Source organism: Sinohyriopsis cumingii, unplaced genomic scaffold (genome assembly GCF_028554795.1).
Source record: "Sinohyriopsis cumingii isolate HCF-2022 unplaced genomic scaffold, ASM2855479v2 utg001505l, whole genome shotgun sequence".
NCBI lineage: Eukaryota > Metazoa > Mollusca > Bivalvia > Unionida > Unionidae > Sinohyriopsis > Sinohyriopsis cumingii.
Window position 1 is genome coordinate 5,173 of NW_028316006.1, and position 19,633 is coordinate 24,805.

At 32.5% G+C, this 19,633-nt stretch overlaps 1 protein-coding gene across 2 annotated transcripts in view; it reads right to left on the minus strand.

The window, feature by feature from the left end:
- Nucleotides 1-2,143: 2,143 nt before the first annotated feature.
- The window catches only part of LOC149772429 (endonuclease/exonuclease/phosphatase family domain-containing protein 1-like), a 66,219-nt gene continuing 48,729 nt past the window's right edge, over nucleotides 2,144-19,633 (minus strand). Inside the window, exons 9-10 of one of the 2 annotated variants that reach the window (XR_016417702.1) lie at nucleotides 5,303-16,334; nucleotides 2,144-5,235 (exon numbers count right to left, since the gene is read on the minus strand). Coding sequence is in view for 1 of the 2 variants with exons in the window: in XM_089947807.1 (XP_089803933.1) it covers nucleotides 16,150-16,334 (185 nt within the window). In the remaining variant the exon portion in view is untranslated. Of the gene's footprint in view, nucleotides 16,335-19,633 lie in introns of both variants that reach the window. The other variant, XM_089947807.1, reaches the window with a different exon arrangement.

The window sequence follows — 19,633 nt, forward strand, 5'->3', positions numbered from 1 at the left end:
TTGGGATTTAATTGTCAAAAAGTTCCTTTTAAATTTTCACTCTGTAACTTGAAGAAATAAATTTGTTGATTTTACTAAACTTGTTTGTTTCACTTCTTTCTGTTATTTATTTTAAAACCATAGAGTTGTAACAAAGGTCCTGTCTTAAAGGTAAAGGTCACATGACCAATATTTTAGGTTTCAGTAGCATTTTCCCTTCCATAATATAACTTGTTAGCTGTTTAAATAATAACATTTGGTACACTTGAATAATGTCACTACAAGATGTGTTGGGGTCTATCTTCAAAGGTCATTTATTCCCCTTTTCTGCACTTGTACAACAATATAATTTGAAATGGACACACTTCTACTACAGTACCCTTTGAAATAGACACTTATACAACAATGCCATTTGAAATAGACACACTTGTACTACAGTACTTTTTTAAATAGACACATGTACCAAATACCCATTGAAATAGACATGTACTACAATACCCTTTTGAAATAGACATAAGGACTACAATACCTTTTCAAATAGACACATGTACTACAATACCCATTGAAATAGACACTTGTACTACAATACACATTGAAATAGACACATGTACTACAATACCCTTTGAAATAGACACTTGCACTACAATACCCTTTGAATAGACATGAACTACAATACCTTTTGAAATAGACGTACTTAAATACCCTTTGAAATAGACTTGTTCTACATTACTCTTTGAAACACACACACACCTGTACTACAATACCCCTTGAAACAGACACTTGTACTAAAGTAACCCTTGAAACAGACTTGTTCTACAATACCTTTTGAAACAGACACTTGTACTACAATACCCTTTGAAACAGTCACTTGTACTACAATACCCTTTGAAATAGACACTTGTACTACAGTACCCCTTGAAACAGACTCTTGTACTACAATACCCTTTGAAACTAACACAATGTACTACAATACCCCTTGAAACGGACACTTGTACTAAAGTACCCCTTGAAACAGACATTTGTACTACAATACCCTTTGAAATATACACTTGTACTACAATACCCTTTGAAACAGACACTTGTACTACAGTACCCCTTGAAACAGACTTGTTCTACAATACCCTTGGAAACAGACACTTGAACTACAATACCTTTTGAAACGGACACTGGTACTACAATACCCTTTAAAACGGACACTTGTACTACAATACCCTTTGAAATAGTCACTTGTACTACAATACTCTTTGAAATAGGCACAAGTACTACAATACCCTTTGAAATAAACACAAGGACTTCAATACCCTTTGAAATAGACACTTGTATTACAACACCTTTTGTAGTAGACACTTGTACTACAATACCCTTTGTAACAGATACCTGTATGTATAATATCACAAGATCTGGTGGCAAAACATTTGTCATATTTCTATGTATATGATGTGTACCAACATTTATCATATTTCAATGCATATGTGTACCAACATTTGTATTTCTATGCATATGATGTGTACCAACATTTATCATATTTTTGTGCATATGATGTGTACAAACATTTATCATATTTCTATGCATATGATGTGTACCAACATTTATCATATTTCTATGCATATGTGTACAAACATTTATCATATTTCTATGCATATGATGTGTACCAATATTTATCACATATCTATGCATATGATGTGTACAAACATTTATCATATTTCTATGCATATGATGTGTACCAACATTTATCATGATTTGTCAGTAGATCTTGCACTTACCAAGGCAACTTGAGCTAAAGTAACATCTTCACTATAAATTCAGTCTCAAAATATTTTTAGGCAGTGCCCTGGGAGACCAGAAATCTTAATTTTGTACAAGGATGTCACAAGATTTGACAGTTTACTAGCCAACTCCATGAAATCATTTTAATGCAAGAGAGTGGGGAACTGAGATCCCATTAGTGAATGTTTATCAGATTTTTAATCTCAAAGATTGCCAAGATAAAAGACTTGTATATTTTAGAAACATTGAAACTTTTTTAAATTTATCTCCTGGTTATAGCTCTTTTTATGAATCAAATGGTAAAATATGATCTGGAAACAGATCTGCTATAGTTAAACTTGGAAAAGTCTCTCAGTGAACAAAACTAAAACTATATTGATGATGAGAAGGATGAACATGGATCATCAGTTTCTTTATTTTCTTTTAAATTACATAAATAAGTAAGATAATATCTTCACACAATGAAAACTAGATATCTTTAACAATGAGAGTACATGAATATTCCTTAGCTATTTTGTTCTTTTGGAAAATTGTGCTTTTGGATAATACTGCTGCATGAAAGCATTCCCTTTTTGGCAGAATTAATAGTTCCACAATCTGCTCTAATCCACAACCACCTTCATTTGTATAGGATAATCTTCATCAACTGCTCAGAAAAAGATTGTAAAATTTTGCAGATTTATTTTTGTCAGCAAAAGTAAGCTAACTTTACCAATTTGATTTAAATTCTATGAAGCTCCAAGTTACTACAATTTGACTACATTTTAGTCTATTTTTGGGGCTTTCCCATGTTTGCCTGTATTATGTAATACAATGAAAATCACTCATGCCTGTATTATGTAATACAATGAAAACTGCTCATACCTGTATTATGTAATACAATGAAAATCACTCATGCATGTATTGTGTAATACAATGAAAACTGCTCATACCTGTATTGTGTAATACATGAAGATCACTCATGCCTGTATTATGTAATACAATGAAAACTGCTCATACCTGTATTATGTAATACATGAAGATCACTCATGCCTGTATTATGTAATACAATGAAATCACTAATGCTGTATTATGCAATACAATCAAAATCATTCATGTCTGTATTATGCAATACAATCAAAATCACTCATGTCTGTATTGTGTAATATACAATGAAAACTGCTCATACCTGTATTATGTATGAAGATCACTCATGCCTGTATTATGCAATACAGTCATTTCATTCATGCCTCACAAAAGCTGATAACTCTTGTATTAGTTGTAAAGAGAGATGGAGATGCAAGGGAAGGCTGATTGACAGTGGAACTATTAATTAAATTGTGAATTAGCAACATAGAATATGATACTGCTTGTCTGATTAAATTGGTGATTATCAAATTTATATTTTTACAAAAGGGTAAAAAAGCACACTGAATCAAGTGTCACAATATAATCATTCATAATCTGCTACAAAATGTGACTGAAAATGTTTCATGTATACATTACCATGGACACCATTGTTAGTACACATTCTGTAATCAAGTCTTCATTTATACATTACCATGGACACCCTTATTAATACACATTCTGTAATCAAGACTTCATGTATACATTGCTATAAATATCTTGCTAATAAACACAAAATAAAAAAAGGAATGATGTATATATTACCATGGATACAGTTCCGAATACATATTCTCTAAATAAGACTTCATGTATACATTACCATGGATACCCTTTCTAACATTCTGTAAATGATGTCATATATACATTACCATGGATACCCTTGCTAACATATTCTGTAAATGATGTCTTATATACATTACCATGGATACTCTTGCTAATACATTCTGTAAATGTCATGTATATATTACCATGGATACCCTTGCAAATATACATTATGTAATGATGTCATGTATAAATTACCATAGATACCTTTGCTAATACACATTCTGTAAACAAGTCATCATGAATACATTACCATGGATACCCTTGGTAATACACATTCTGTAAATGATGTAATGTATGCACTACCATGGATATCCTTGCTAATACACATTCTGTAGACATCATGTATACATTACCATAAATAAATTGCTGATACACACTCATTATACAATACAACAAAGCAATATGTGCATGATTTCAAGCCAATTACAGAGATCCTGCACTGCCAACACATGAAATGGCCATACACACTGTGCAAACAGCTCTAGCCAAGATCTACCATTACACAATACAACAAAGCAAGATGTGCATGATTTCAAGCCAATGACAGAGATCCTGCACTGCCAACACATGCATTGGCCATACACACTGTGTAAACACTCTAGCCAAGATCTACCATTACACATTACAACAAAGCAAGATGTGCATGATTTCAAGCCAATGACAGAGATCCTGCACTGCCAACACATGCAATGGCCATACACACTGTGTAAACAGCTCTAGCCAAGATCTACCATTACACAATACAACAAAGCAAGATGTGCATGATTTCAAGCCAATGACAGAGATCCTGTACTGCCAACACATGCAACGGCCATACACACTGTGTAAACAGCTCTAGCCAAGATCTACCATTATACAATACAACAAAGCAAGATGTGCATGATTTCAAGCTAATGACAGATATCCTGCACTGCCAACACATGCAGTGGCCATGCACACTGTGTAAACAGCTCTAGCCAAGTTCTGACATGTAATGCCAAGTTCTGACATGTAATACAATGTCAGCAAATGAAAAACCAAACTGTAAACACATTATACAATGCCAGCTTTGTCCTGGAGAATATACCACATTACACAATGCCAGATTTGTCCTGGAGATTATACCACATTACACAATGCCAGATTTGTCCTGGAAATTATACTATATTATACAATGCCAGATTTGTCCTGGAGATTGTACCACATTATACAATGCCAGATTCGTCCTGGAGGTTATACCGTATTAATAAATTCCAAAATGAAAACACATTATACAATGCCAAATTTGTCCTGGAGATTATACCATATTAATAAATTCCAAGTTCTTTGTGATAGGCTGACACAAAATCTCAGTCTCAGAAAGACATTTTGAAAGCTTGTTTCTGATTGGTTGTTGCAAACTCAACTTCTGACCTCAGCTGAGAATATTATGATCCCAGGCTTCACTTTCATAACAGTAATCAACCCGAGGATGTGCTCGACCCAAATGTTGCCCTAAGGCAAAATCTAAATAAAACCAAATCGCTGGGTCAGTATTTCAGTGCTTAATATCCAACATATGTTTAATGCAGCTTTCTCATGATATTGCACCAATAATAAGCAAACAAAACTCATGCAGAAATGTTGTGCAGATTTGAGATGTTTAATGAAAGCATGGCCTGGTCTGATTCTATTACTGTTTGGGGTTGAGTGCGTGATGAAGCTGACCAACATCGTTGCTTTAGAACATTGAAATAGTTGTTTATTATAGGATTAAATGATCATGGTTGGGTATTTATCGGTGTACATTTTACCTAATCACTCACAAAGTAAATAAAGTCTGAAGGACTTTATGTAAACTTTGTGAGTGATTAGGTCAAATTTACACATCAATAAATAACCAACCATGATTTAATCCTTATAATTCCAATTTACTTCCTTTCTAACATCAGATAAGCAGATTTAATCAACAAAACATTCACTTTTATGTACATCGAAGTTTTCTTTTATTAGCCTTTTAACTGTGATAGAATACATAGCCCTATCTTCCCTAGCCAAGATTCATCGATTCTTTATACAGTAATACGTGGTAGAATGTCATGCTAGTGATATATTGTTATGATCATTATTTCAATATATAAAAAATGATTGCTGTGGTAAAACTATGAATATTCCTTTTTTTGAAAATTATGCTTGTGTGTGGCACATGTTGTTATAGCAACGTCATTGTTGCTTTCTACGCATTTCAATCTTTCAAAAGTAAAATCATGTCCATTTTTAGTGACATCCCTTGGTTGACTTATGACATTGACCTTTAATAACTGCTGCTGTAACATGTTGTCGAGGTGAAATGCAATAATTTCCGAAGATTGGCTTCTAAAGCCTGCCATATGCCTTCTTCTGCAAAAGGGGTGAGTGTTGGAGTGCAGGAAGGTCTGTGCAATTACATTGTTTTAACTTCTAATGGTCGATTTTAAGCTGTGGCTTGTCGTTTTGTATCAGAAATGACAGGGTGGCTGGGAGCTTGTTATTATTAGTATTTATAGGGGGTAAGGCATTCATATAGATAAAACATCAAATGATCTGGTAACAGGGAGCCAAAAGTAGTCCGAAGAATTTATCAATGTGTAGAATATTCCAGACCAGTATCATGTGACCATTTACATCCAATCAAAACGTAGGAAAATGCAGTCAATTTATAAAAATTGGAATTATACTCATGTGAGTATCAAATATCATCGTAGTACCGAACCAATGAAATTGACATCTGGACTATTTATCAAAATGACTTATACAAGAGATGCCTTTGTTTTCCAGTTACTGTTAACCAAACCTCACCGCTGGTATTTAACCACTGAACCCAATCATTTAGAGCAACTTTCCTGACCCTTTTCTGGCTCGATTTTCATTAAAAACTCTACATATAATGCCATCAAAATACAAATAGAACTGTCCTGTGTAAACATGCATGGTACTCAGGGAAGGCACTTGTTAAAAATATATCCCAGGGTACTCTATTTACTCAAAGAATTCATATGAAACTGATATAAAATTCTGCACTACATCTATTGTTGATTACTACACTTTAAATTGCCTTCCCTTGGTCCAAAGTATATTTTACTGGAATAACCCTTGGTGATAGTTTCGCATCAAAGTACAAATTTGTTAAATACTTTACAGAATGTGTGTACTAAATTTGATCAAATATGGATAAAAAGATTATCAAAGTCATAAACCTTCCTAGTTTCAAGGAAAGCCAACAAGCAGTTAATAACATTGAGAGTACAAATGGTGGAATTTAAAGTTACTATGCTGAATCAAATAGTTCACAATACATATGTGAAGAAAACTGCCCAAAAACAAGGTTCCATATTGGTAATAATTAACTATTAAAAGAAAAATGGTAGGCAATCAATCCAGTGCCATACTATAATATTACTAATAAGGAAAGCTTCTCAAACTATTAAAATAGTTGGGAGTGGGGGTGATAAGTGAAATGGAAGTGACACAAAATTATACAATATTTAAGTACAGTCCAATGAATGTGTTGGCAAAGAACTCTACACAGTAAAAAAAAAGTATTGCATAATATATTGCAATTATCACAGCTTTTCTTCTTAATATCCAGAATTCATCTATGCATGTATTGGTTTTACTGGCTGAAAGTAAATTTATACAGCTAAAATGAATGTTGCTAAAGAGCTAAACACACATTAGCCATACACATATACTAGTTTGGTAAAGAATTAAAAGTACATTTGTCCCCCTCTCCAATGGCCCCCTTGACCACAACCCACCCAGTTTATATGGCAACAATCCCTTTGCACTGACAAGTTTGTATTCAAAAGTACCTCTCTAGGAAGGCCACCCCTCTGACAGACAGCATATTAGTGCAAAAACTGTCAAATTTACCAATCATGATTACCCATATAATTGGATTTACAAATAAAAATTTCATGAATATTTGTTCATTTCTAACTTTAACTATGTCCATTTGTGCCAACATGCTGGTGCTAACTTTAATCCATACAGAGAGATAAGTAATCTGTAATCTCATCGTTAGATGTCAGGTTTTGTCACATTGATAATTACAAGTTACAATAATTAACAATGGCTAACAACTGAGAAGCACAGCAGAGTTCAGGTCAGTCTTATCACCATAAAGTAAAAATGGTATGTTAGCCTCTGTGACTTTATCCTCACAGAAAATGAAAGAGTATACAAAAGAGTACCAGTTTCATACCAGACAATCATATGACAAGCTCATTTCCTTTGTAAACACAGAGATTTTCATGTAATGTAATTTTTACTTAATTACGTATACCTTTAAAGATTATTTTGCAAGGTACTTCAAAGATATACATAAGTAAAATGTTTTGCCTGGTTGTGAGATGATAGCACCGATACATGCCAAGAATTGGTCTCGCAAAATACATTCTACAGCAGTTGGAAAATGGAAAGGGTGGACAATGATAATTTTGAGTCAAATGCTTGTACCCTGATTTTATTGACAAGGTGGATTTTCATAATTGTTCATAATTTAATTATTTAAAATAAGATTTATATGAGTTTTGTCATTTTTACATGAATATAAATTTAAATATTTAAAAATGAAGCTTTTCATACTTTACATGTTATCATTACTCAGATCTGTGTGACCCACATCTAAAAAGGCCACCCCTTTTACAAAGCATGGTAAATATTTATAAATTCAGACATACACATGCAGGCTTGGTAGAGTTAAGCACACACATGTACATACACATAAGCTGCTTAAACTTTAGAATTACAAAAAAAAAATGATATTTCAACTGATATTACAAATCAATTCCAGCCAAACTGTCCAGGGCTTTGTTAGAATTACAAAGAAAAGATATTTCAATTGACTTCACAAATTGATTCTAGCCAAACTGTCGAGGGCTCTGTTAGAATTATGAAGAAAAGATATTTCAGTTGACATCACAAATCGATTCCAGCCAAACTGACCAGTTGAAGTCTTTTGTTCCAAACAGTTTCTTCTCTTGAGAGTTTCTGAAAACAACTGCACAAACAAGCAACAGAATATGAGAATTTTGTGGCAAAATTTAAACAATACAAAACATTTTGGAAAATTGTGAAAGTATAAAACAAATCAATAACAAATTCAGCAGTACATTACTGTGGGTAGTTTCCTATCCATGAAATTTAAGGCTAATTACAGTCAAGTACAACATTAGGTTCACTGTCACAACAGACAATATACATCCTGAAATTCATGACTAATTACATGTAAATAAACAATATTTTTACTGTCATAATACAGTAAATACACATCCTGAAATTAATGACTAATTACATATAAATATAACATCAAATTTACTGTCATAATACAGTCAATTCACATTCGTGACATTCATGATTAATTATATGTAAATATAACAATATTTTAACTGTCATAATACAGTAAATACACATCCATGAAATCATGACTAATTACATCTGAGTATAACAACTATCATAATACAGTCAATACACATCTATGAAATCATGACTAATTACATCTGAGTATAACAACTATCATAATACAGTCAATACACATCCAGGAAATTCATGACTAATTACATCTGAGTATAACAACTATCATAATACAGTCAATACACATCCAGAAAATTCATGTCTAATTACATGTAAATATAACAACTGTCATAATACAGTCAATACACATCCAGGAAATTCATGTCTAATTATATCTGAGTATAACAACTATCATAATACAGTCAATACACATCCATGAAATTCATGTCTAATTACATGTAAATATAACAACTGTCATAATATAGTCAAAACACATCCAGGAAATTCATGTCTAATTACATCTAAGTATAACAACTATCATAATACAGTCAATACATATCCATGAAATTCATGTCTAATTACACGAAAATATAACATTAAGTTTACTGTAATTGTACAGACAATACATATCCATGAAATTCATGTCTAATTACATGTAAATATAAGCTTACTGTAATTGTACAGTCAATACACATCCATCAAACTCCAATTCCTGAAGAGCACAATGTTGAAATCCATATAAAATCCTCCTTTAATCTTGGTCTTCTTTCAAAACAGGATGTATGTCAATCAACTATACAATATTCAACAAGATATTTGATTATGGAAATAAACAGTTAAAAAGTTCTACTGATTATTGCTCTTTACTCTTAAATGCCGTCACACCTTTAAAGAAACACAGGAATTGTTCTCTCTTTATCCATCTTCATTTACATATATAACTCTTATCTGCATGTCACAAGATTTATAGAAACTGGAAATTTTTCAAAATCTCATGAAAACGTAGGACAACTATGGCTATGGGATGTTATAAAACTGAACTGATATATTTTACACACCATACATCCAAACTTATTTTTCTATTACAAGCCAGGTTCATATAAAGCAAATGTTGATTAGGCAATGAAATTACTGAGTAAGCAATAGACATATAAGTATAACCAACAAGTTTATAGAATAAGCAAAAGACATACACTCATAATCAACAAGCTTATCAAGTAAGCAAACAGACATACAATTATAACCAACAAGTTTATGAAGTAAACAACAGAAATACAAGTATAACCAACAAGATTTTATGAAGCAACAGACAAACAAATATAGCCAGCAAGCACAGACATCCGATTATAATTAACAAGGTTACTGGTAAACAACAGACATACCAGTATAACCAAAGAAAATTCGATAAAAGTCTGTTTCATGGTTTGTAATGGGCTTCATGGTTAATTCAGCTCCTTGCTTCATCAAGACACAGAAAGGGGATCTTACAACAGTGTTCATTTAATGTTGTTGTTGTTGTTGTGGTTTTAATGACATTCTTCAGCACGTGACAGGCTATAAATAGCACCAATTACAACTGATGGCAGAAGAACCTGGGAAAACACTGTTATGAATCACCATGGCAAGTTACTGGCAAGCTTTATCACATACCCACACTGACCGAACCAGACTCAAACCAACATGGACAGAGGTGAAATGGCAGTGATCAGTGTTTCCACCTGGATCGCCTCCAGTGTTCATTTGATATTTCTCTGATAAATTATCACTATGTGCTTAATGACACATCAGCACAATCTGGCTACACAGTGCTAAGTACATTTAAGTATCTCCAAAAAGGCATGTAAAAAAATATAAAGGCAAAAGAGGGTAAAATTGTTAAAATACAAAGTGAAATTCTAAAACAAAACCCTTTGAAAAGTCAGAGACCTTTTGGTACATATTTATGGAATGTATCCCAGGGCAAAATGTTTGATTCTTCAAGTCCCATCACACAGCATGCACGATGGTGTACTGAGCTCTTTCTACTACCCTGAGCACACTGTGGAGGAGAAGAGGGATGCCCAAATTGCATACAGAGTGAGTTGTATATTGTATTTTCAATGAGTTTATCAATTTCATGTAAAATCAATGCAAAGTTAAGATTCTATTCAGCATACATCATCAAGAATTTGACTTACTCCAATAACACCAAGGGTTTTGCCACTAGACCGTATTATGATTTAAGGTAGAATCTCACTGAACCATTTCAGAATTATTCATGATAAAATAAGATGAAGATTCGACCCTGGTAAAGTACCCTCTCACAATAAGACCCATCATTATAACACCATTATTATTACAAATGGGGTATATGCAGAGCTGGCTTACCAGCCTCAATAAGTTGGGAAACTGTTCACTAAAGTTGCCTCATTGAATTTTCCATTTTTTACAAGTAACTTTCTCATGGCTATCTCTGCTACAAAATGCATGTGACCTGGTAACCTGTATTTTGATGTCCTAAAATTGAAACAGCCAATTTCTAAAATAAAAGGTTATTTTCCCAACAACCTTTGCAAATATATATATATATATATATATATATATATATATCCCATCTTTGGGCTGTGTGATAACCATTTGTACTATAAAAGCCAAGATTACTTAAACTTTGCATCAAATTTGGTTTCTTCTATTGCAAAATGGCATCTGACATCTTTTAGAATTATTGTCCTCCATTAGGCAAGAAACTCCACTTCATTTACATTCTTCATTCTACTATTCACTTTGCATATTCATGCCACACTGACTTGAATCAACAATCTCCAAGCCAGCCATGCTTTACTGACATGAATCAGCAATTTCCTAGCCAGTCATGCTTGACTGACTTGAATCAGCAATCATCTAACCAGCCATACTTGACTGACTTGAATCAGCAATTTCCTTACCAGTAATGCTTGACTGACTTGAATCAGCATTATTCTAGCCAGCCATACTTGAATATAATCTCTCCTTCCAGAAATAGACCAAAGTTCATGCATGTGCAAAAGTGAGGAGGAAAGAGCATAAAGTGTGCAACCCCTCTAGTACACACATCTTTCTGCTATAAATAATTAAATGGATTTCCAAACATCCTTTTACATTAACATGCATCTGCAAACTTTGGAATGGACTTAGGTAATTTGATCAAATAAATATCCTTCATAATTTTGTTTTAGATTTTTATATATTCAGTTGATCTTAACAGCCAAATAAAAAGTCAAGACCATGCAGAGTTTATTTTATATTTGTGTGTCTAAACTAATTTCTACCACTTTTTCCAAGTGTGCAAATTTATACAAATTTTGTGTGATTCATACAATCATGTGCCCTGTCAGCATCTTAGGACACAGAAATCAGCCCTATTATTACACTATGAAGAATGAAAATTATATATATATATATATGATGTACTTCAATAGAAGATTGTTTTATGGTAATACTTCATACTTAAGATTTCTCATGTTAAATATTTTGTGAAATAGTAGTTAAATAAATCTATGTCAACTTTTCGTAGAAATGGAATACTATATAAGAGACAGCACAAATTAAAAACTTGGCATATGGATCTATGTAATAATGGCCTCTCTTTCATCCTATACTGCTGGCAATAATAATAAACCCCTCATCCTACCACATTATTTCATAAACAGCTTTTCTGGAAATCACAGAAAACTGAGAAATCACAGAAACAGTTAAACAAGCATAATCATACCAATTTCTACAAAAAAAAAATATATTTTCCTTTGTAAATTTAACTTCATTGGATATCTTAAAGTGTTAAGATCTACAGTAAAAATGTATTGAAAATTTCACCAAAATACAATGTACTAAATTTAATAGCAATTTAATTCTATACAGGACACTGGGAAACTTTTTCCCAGCACTTGTCCCTGGGATTAGTATGTTGCAACAATTAATCGTCCAAGTCATCATTTTACTCAACATAGTATGAATCTCCACTAAACTACTTACGTTCTTACCAAAACAATATAGGTACCTGAAGCAACTGTGTCAACGTCATGAACATATTATGTTTGGTACGGAGACAGTGGATATAAAATCCTTCTTATACATGGACCTTTTGATATCAATATAATCATAAAAAAAAGTCTGTAACTCTAGAAATGACAATTTTCCATAAAAAGCCCTCAATTTCTTTAAGAAATTTGTGTTTACAGTGACACATTTTAGTAATCGAGTTGTCATTTAATGGAAAGAGATTTTCCTTTTGAATCACGTATCACACATTTTTACGAGTTGGATCTTAACAAGCTTGGAGACAGAAAATCTTGAAGTTTGAGACTATGGAGATTTACTGATATGCCATCACACCAAAGCTATGACACCAGAAGATATTTCTATAAGTTATTTTTCACAAAAAAAGCATTGCTAAGTTACATATTAAGTTATCTTTTTAACCAGATTTTGATTTCTACATTTCGTGAGAGCTACTCAAAGGCCACTATCAATAGGAAGATTACTGATTGGTCAAAACATGTGGATGGTTATTACATCATGACCACAACTGAATTACTATTTATAACATCATGAATTGTGTAATCATTACTAGGTCTTAGTGGAGACTATTAACAAACTTCTTTTGAATGTGAAGTCTCCATAGTCAAACATATTGCTTATCTTAACTGTACACAAAATACTAAGTCATTTCTCTTTGAATCACTTTACAGATGGACAACAAAAAGACAGAACAGGCAAAAAGTAATCTACAATATTGATGCATGCATGACACTAAGTAATCAAAAGTTACAGACATAGCTCAAATTTCTAACATTGATTGGTCATTGATTTGATGTAAGCCAATGCTGAACGTTGCCACTTGTTAAAGATATAAAATATTAATAGTTAAAAGTACACACACATTTAATCCTAAAGTATGAAACTCTGTCCAGCACACAAGGACAAGTAGGTAGTTAAGTTTTACTGTCCAGCACACAAGGACAAGTAGGTAGTTAAGTTTTACTGTCCAACACACAAGGACAAGTAGGTAGTTAAGTTTAACTGTCCAGCACACAAGGACAAGTAGGTAGTTAAGTTTTACTGTCCAGCACACAAGGACAAGTAGGTAGTTAAGTTTTACTTGACTAAGACAACTGACACCTAGTCAGGACAATAGGATGGGTGGTGTTCCTAAGCCCTGCTATTTGATAACTTATTTGAAAATGTCTAAATTCTCTAACCATTAGTACAGACTTGAATGACCACACCTCAAGCTTATAAAAACATTATAATACCCAGACTCTAACTCATTCCAAAATCTGATAATTGATTGGCTTACAACAAATCAATAACCAATCAATGTCAGATATTTTAGCTATGTCTATAACTTTTGATCATGTAATGATTCACATACAGGCAATGAGATCATACACAAGCTTTTTAGAATTTTGCAAGTCTGCATGAAAATATATCTGAAACTCCCATTTGCTTACAGAGCATTTAACTTGGTTTGTAACTTTTTTCTATTACTAACAGGACTAAGGTACTGAGCAAATAAATACATGATGATTCAATAAATACATGAATATCAGAAATAATGTGTGAAATGGAAAGTTTGAAAGCTTTATATATCACAGTATAGGCATGCATCATCATTTTGGACTATAGTATCCATCACCATTCAGCAGTGCTTATAGTAAATAGTAAATAACGGATGTTAAGAAATACCTCATTGGAAGTGTAAACCTGTATTTACTGTATATATTGGGACAGGATACAATAACATTCTTTTCCCTTTTTGTTGGAAACAAAATTAATTTACATTGTAAAGAAAATTGTCCTAAACCTTTCGAAAATGAAAAATTACCAACTCTATTATCCATCCACCTGAAGTTACAATTAAATATGGAAATAATTTTACAATCTCTGATAAAAAAAATGTCACAAATATCAAAGTGTAAGACTTACTTTCATCTTTATAAACATCACATGTATACTTTCACTTATGAATATCTACCCATATTTAAAACGTTTTTATTCAAAAAAGTGAATATTCAATACGATAGCCCACTTATGAATTAAAAAGTAATTACCTAGAATGATAGGTCACTTTCTGAATTAAAAAGTGATTATTCCATATAACAGTTCACTTTATGGATTAAAATGTCTTCATCTGGAAGATTCATATTCATGTCAGCAACTATTCTGCTAGTCACAGTAATCTGTCTAACTGACAAATTACCATTTTCAATGATGTAAGCAGCCATGCCTAAATATAGTTCCAAACAGGACAATGTACATCTACCATGCTTACTTTTTCTCTAAAAATAATGAAAAACAATCACATTTTAATTAAAATAGTTTAGTTATGCTTCTAGTACTATGAAGATAATTGTTTATTATAAAATAGACTATGAAGATAATTGTTTATTGTAAAATAGATGTTTGCTGGTCAGATGTAATTTTGATCGATGGGAAACCTAGATGTTCCCTCAAATGTTAAGCAGACCTCTTCAGCAAACATCTTGCATTTATAAATCCATTTGATTAGTAAGGAAGTCATAATAGGGATAATTAAATAGCAATTAAAGTTTATTGTTCAATCAACCTGATTAATCAGCAGTCATAATAAGGATAATTAACAAATAATTAAAGCTTATTATTTAATCAACCTAATTAGTTATATGCAGTCATACTAGGGGCAATTAACCAGTAATTAAAGTCTCACAAATTAAGTTAACGAAAGCTGCTAATAAAACAAGCACCCCAAAACTTCCATCATTGAAAAAACAACTGAAACTGAAATGTCCCAAAACTTAAAGTGCATGAAAAAATTACTTTGAGAAATAATATAGAATGTCCCAAGATTTTTGCTGTCCCAACATATATGGTAAACTCCTTATCTGTGTGCATGTGTATGGATGTACACTCAATGAAATGTGTGCATGATTTTCAAGACTGACATTATCATAATGATCTTACTGGACCTTTGCAAAAACTCAAACTACTGTTTATGAATAATATTCATGAATTTCAAAAAATATTTTACTCTGCAACCTTCTATATATCAATGTATCAAACACAAAATATTTTACTTTGCAAACTTCTATATATCAATGTATCAAACACAAAATCATACAGGACTTGATTAAAAATCTTCAACAATAAATAAATGAATAAATAAAGAATTGATCATTTGCTGAATTAAAATTGCATCAATATCCTTAATTATGTGCAATTACATTTATATGCAGCCTGTCATTTACGTTTATTATTTAACCAGAAATTTCACTTGTACATGGCAAGAATGTGTCCTCAGTCTTTTCATTCAGTACTTGGACTACTGTCCCTGTTATATTCATGTTGGTCACCTATTCTATTTAGCAACAATAACAGTCCTGGTGATACACAAATAACATAGATGTGCTATGGGTTAGAAACTAATGAAAGTTGGATGGTATCTGGCCCAATGAGCAGTTCTCCATTATCCAGGTCTTTCCCAGTGTAGAACTGGGCCCATACTGGACAGTGATCACTCACCACACCACCAAGTCCCCACCCATGGGGAATAAGACCATGGGTCAGGCCCTTCCTCACCACACCAGAATCACCTGAAGAGAGTGAAAATAAATGTAATGTAAACTTCATTAAAGGGATCCTAGGACAGTGACACCGAAGGAAGATCTGGTAAATCTAACTTCAAAGGACACCTAAATTACATAAAAACATGTCAGAAGCATCTACTTGTCAAGGTCCCTTGCATAAATCTATTATAAAATAAACCTTTATTTACCATGTCTATCAGTTTATAGAGGTGTCTGGTGAAGCTAAGTGACTCATTTCACAAACATGAATGTAGCTGTACAGTTATCATTATTACATCCTTCTAAGTAAACTGTTCAAAAACATGAGGAACAGATCCATTTTCTTATTTAGATATGCCCCACCTCTCCCACATTCCACCCTAACAAAAATGAGTCTATATTAAAACAAAAATGCATTTCTCTTCCAGAAATTGTAAAATGATTGTCAACTTGCATATTTTCTGATGATAATTATGGCATACATTAAGCTTACAACAATCTACCATAAAATGCAATATTAGTTGCAATTGCAAAATTCTTTCATATACTGCACCTTGCAAGAAGTCATAAATGGCAATAAAGTTTACAAAAATCATGTAATGACAAGACAGCTCTGTTTTAGTCATATCCCACCGTGATTTGTGTAAAGTGTTGATAGACAGTACATGTACTAATATAAATAAAAACATAGGGTAAGATGTATTTTTTGAGTTGTATATAAGTTTTAAACAAATTAACATGTAAATCATCTTATAAATTAAGTACAAGTAGAATGTACCATGCAAGGTTCAAGCAGATGCAACTGATTTTTAATGAAGCTAATATTACTGAGTGGGCAATTTGCACAGCCTCAAAATAAATCCAATAAAATTAATGTGAATTTGATTCCAGGCATTATGTTAAAAAATATTCTGAAATTACATTTACTTATTCTTTACAACTGATTATTTTAGATTAGCTTTAAAATTGACCATTTTTTTTTGGGTGCAACTGAATTTATTATTCAGTCACATAACTATATTTAAATAATATAAGCGAAACAGTTTTTAAGTTAAATAAAACACGAATTAAAATAAAATGTGATAAACTTAGGAATGGAAATAATTTTAAAATATTTCTGGAACATATGAACTGTAAAACAGCCTTTCAATTGACGGAATCGATACATATACATGAAGCTATCTGATGATAAAAATACATGTACTGTATCATGATGTGATGATCCAAATACATGTACTGTATTATCTGATGATCCAAATACATGTACTGCATTGTGATGTGATGATCCAAATACATGTACTGTATCATGATATGACGATTAAAATACATGTACATAAATGATATGACAATTAAAATACATGTACTGTATTGTTATCTATGATCAAAATACATGTACTGTATTGTGATGTGATGATAAAATTACATGTACTGTATTATCTGATGATCCAAATACATGTACTGTATCATGATATGACGATAAAATTACATGTACTGTATTATCTGATGATCCAAATACATGTACTGTATCATGATATGACAATAAAATTACATGTACTGTATTATCTGATGATCCAAATACATGTACTGTGTAATGATATGATCAAAATACATGTACTGTATTGTTGTCTGATGATCCAAATACATGCACTGTATTCTGATGTGATGATTAAAATACATGTACTGTATTGTTGTCTGATGATCCAAATACATGCACTGTATTCTGATGTGATGATCAAAATACATGTACTGTATTGTGATGTGATGATCCAAATACATGTACTCTATTGTTATATGACGATCAAAATAAATGTACTGTACTGTGATATGACAAACAAAATATGTACCAAGTTTCACAGTAATCCATAAAAATCTGCAAGATAAATTGTATTCACAGGTTTTCTTACACTGCATCCAGCTGCAGGTCAAAAAATGGGCAGATCTTAAGAAGATGAGCATAATGTTTTATCATAATCAGTTAAAAACTGACACAAGCTGCATTCATAATATTTTGCCATATTACCTCCAGCTCAAAGTCATGAAGAGCAATAACTCTAAAATAAATTGCAGGAACACAGTATTATCTTCTTGTTGTTTTGGTTTAGTGCCATTTCTCAATGCAAGATAGGTCATACATGATAGCCAGTATCTCTAGTGGAAAAAGAACCAGAGAAAATCCCCCGGAAGAACCAACAACCCATGGGAAACAACTTCCACATAATCATATTGACTGAGCCCAAGACTCAAACCCATGCTGCCACCAAGGGCATAACATTATTTTGCTGATATGCTCATCTTCAGATGATACACATAGCAATTCCCAAGTTTCACAGTAATCCACTGAAATCTGTAAAGCCCGCTGTGTTCACAAGATTAAAGGTTATGCTACAATCAGCTGCAAACAAAAATGGGAGATAACTCCAACAAAAATATAACATGAATAGTGTGATTTGTCAATGTGCACATCTTCAAATGATAACCATAATGTGTACCAAGTATCCAAGAAGGCAATTAAAAACTATGAGTTCAGTTATGTTCATAAGATTCTGTCCTGTACTGCACTCATCTGCAAGTCAACTGGGCAACTCTAAAGCAAATTGCAGGAGCAAAGTGACTTGTCAGATCTTCTGATGATAACTTAAGCACTTACCAAGTTGTATGGCAATCTAATGAAAACTGTAAGAATAGCTGCATGAATGATATTTTGTCATATACTGCATTTAGATGCAAGTCAACCAGAGTACTGCAAACGGCACATGGTAACACCCTTTTCATGTACATGATACACCTATTTTATGTACATGACACACCTATCTCATGTACATGACACACCTATCTCATGTACATGACACACCAATCTCATGTATATGGTGCACCTATCTCAGGTACATTATACACCTATCTCATGTATGACACCCATTTCATGTAAATGTTATACCCATCTCATATACATGAGACACCTATCTTATATATGATACACCCATCTCATATACATGATACACCTATCTCATGTACATGATACATCTATCTCATGTACATGATACATCTATCTCATGTACATGCTACACTTATCTCATGTATGATACATCCATCTCATGTACATGATACACCCATCTTGTTTACATGATACAAATACCTCATGTGTGATACACCCATCACATGTACATGCTACACCTATTTTATGTACATGATTCACCTAACTCATGTATATGATACACCTATCTCATGAACATGATACATGCATCTCATGTATATGATACATGCATCTCATGTATATGATATGCACATCTCATGTACATGATACATTCATCTCATGTACATGAGGCCAA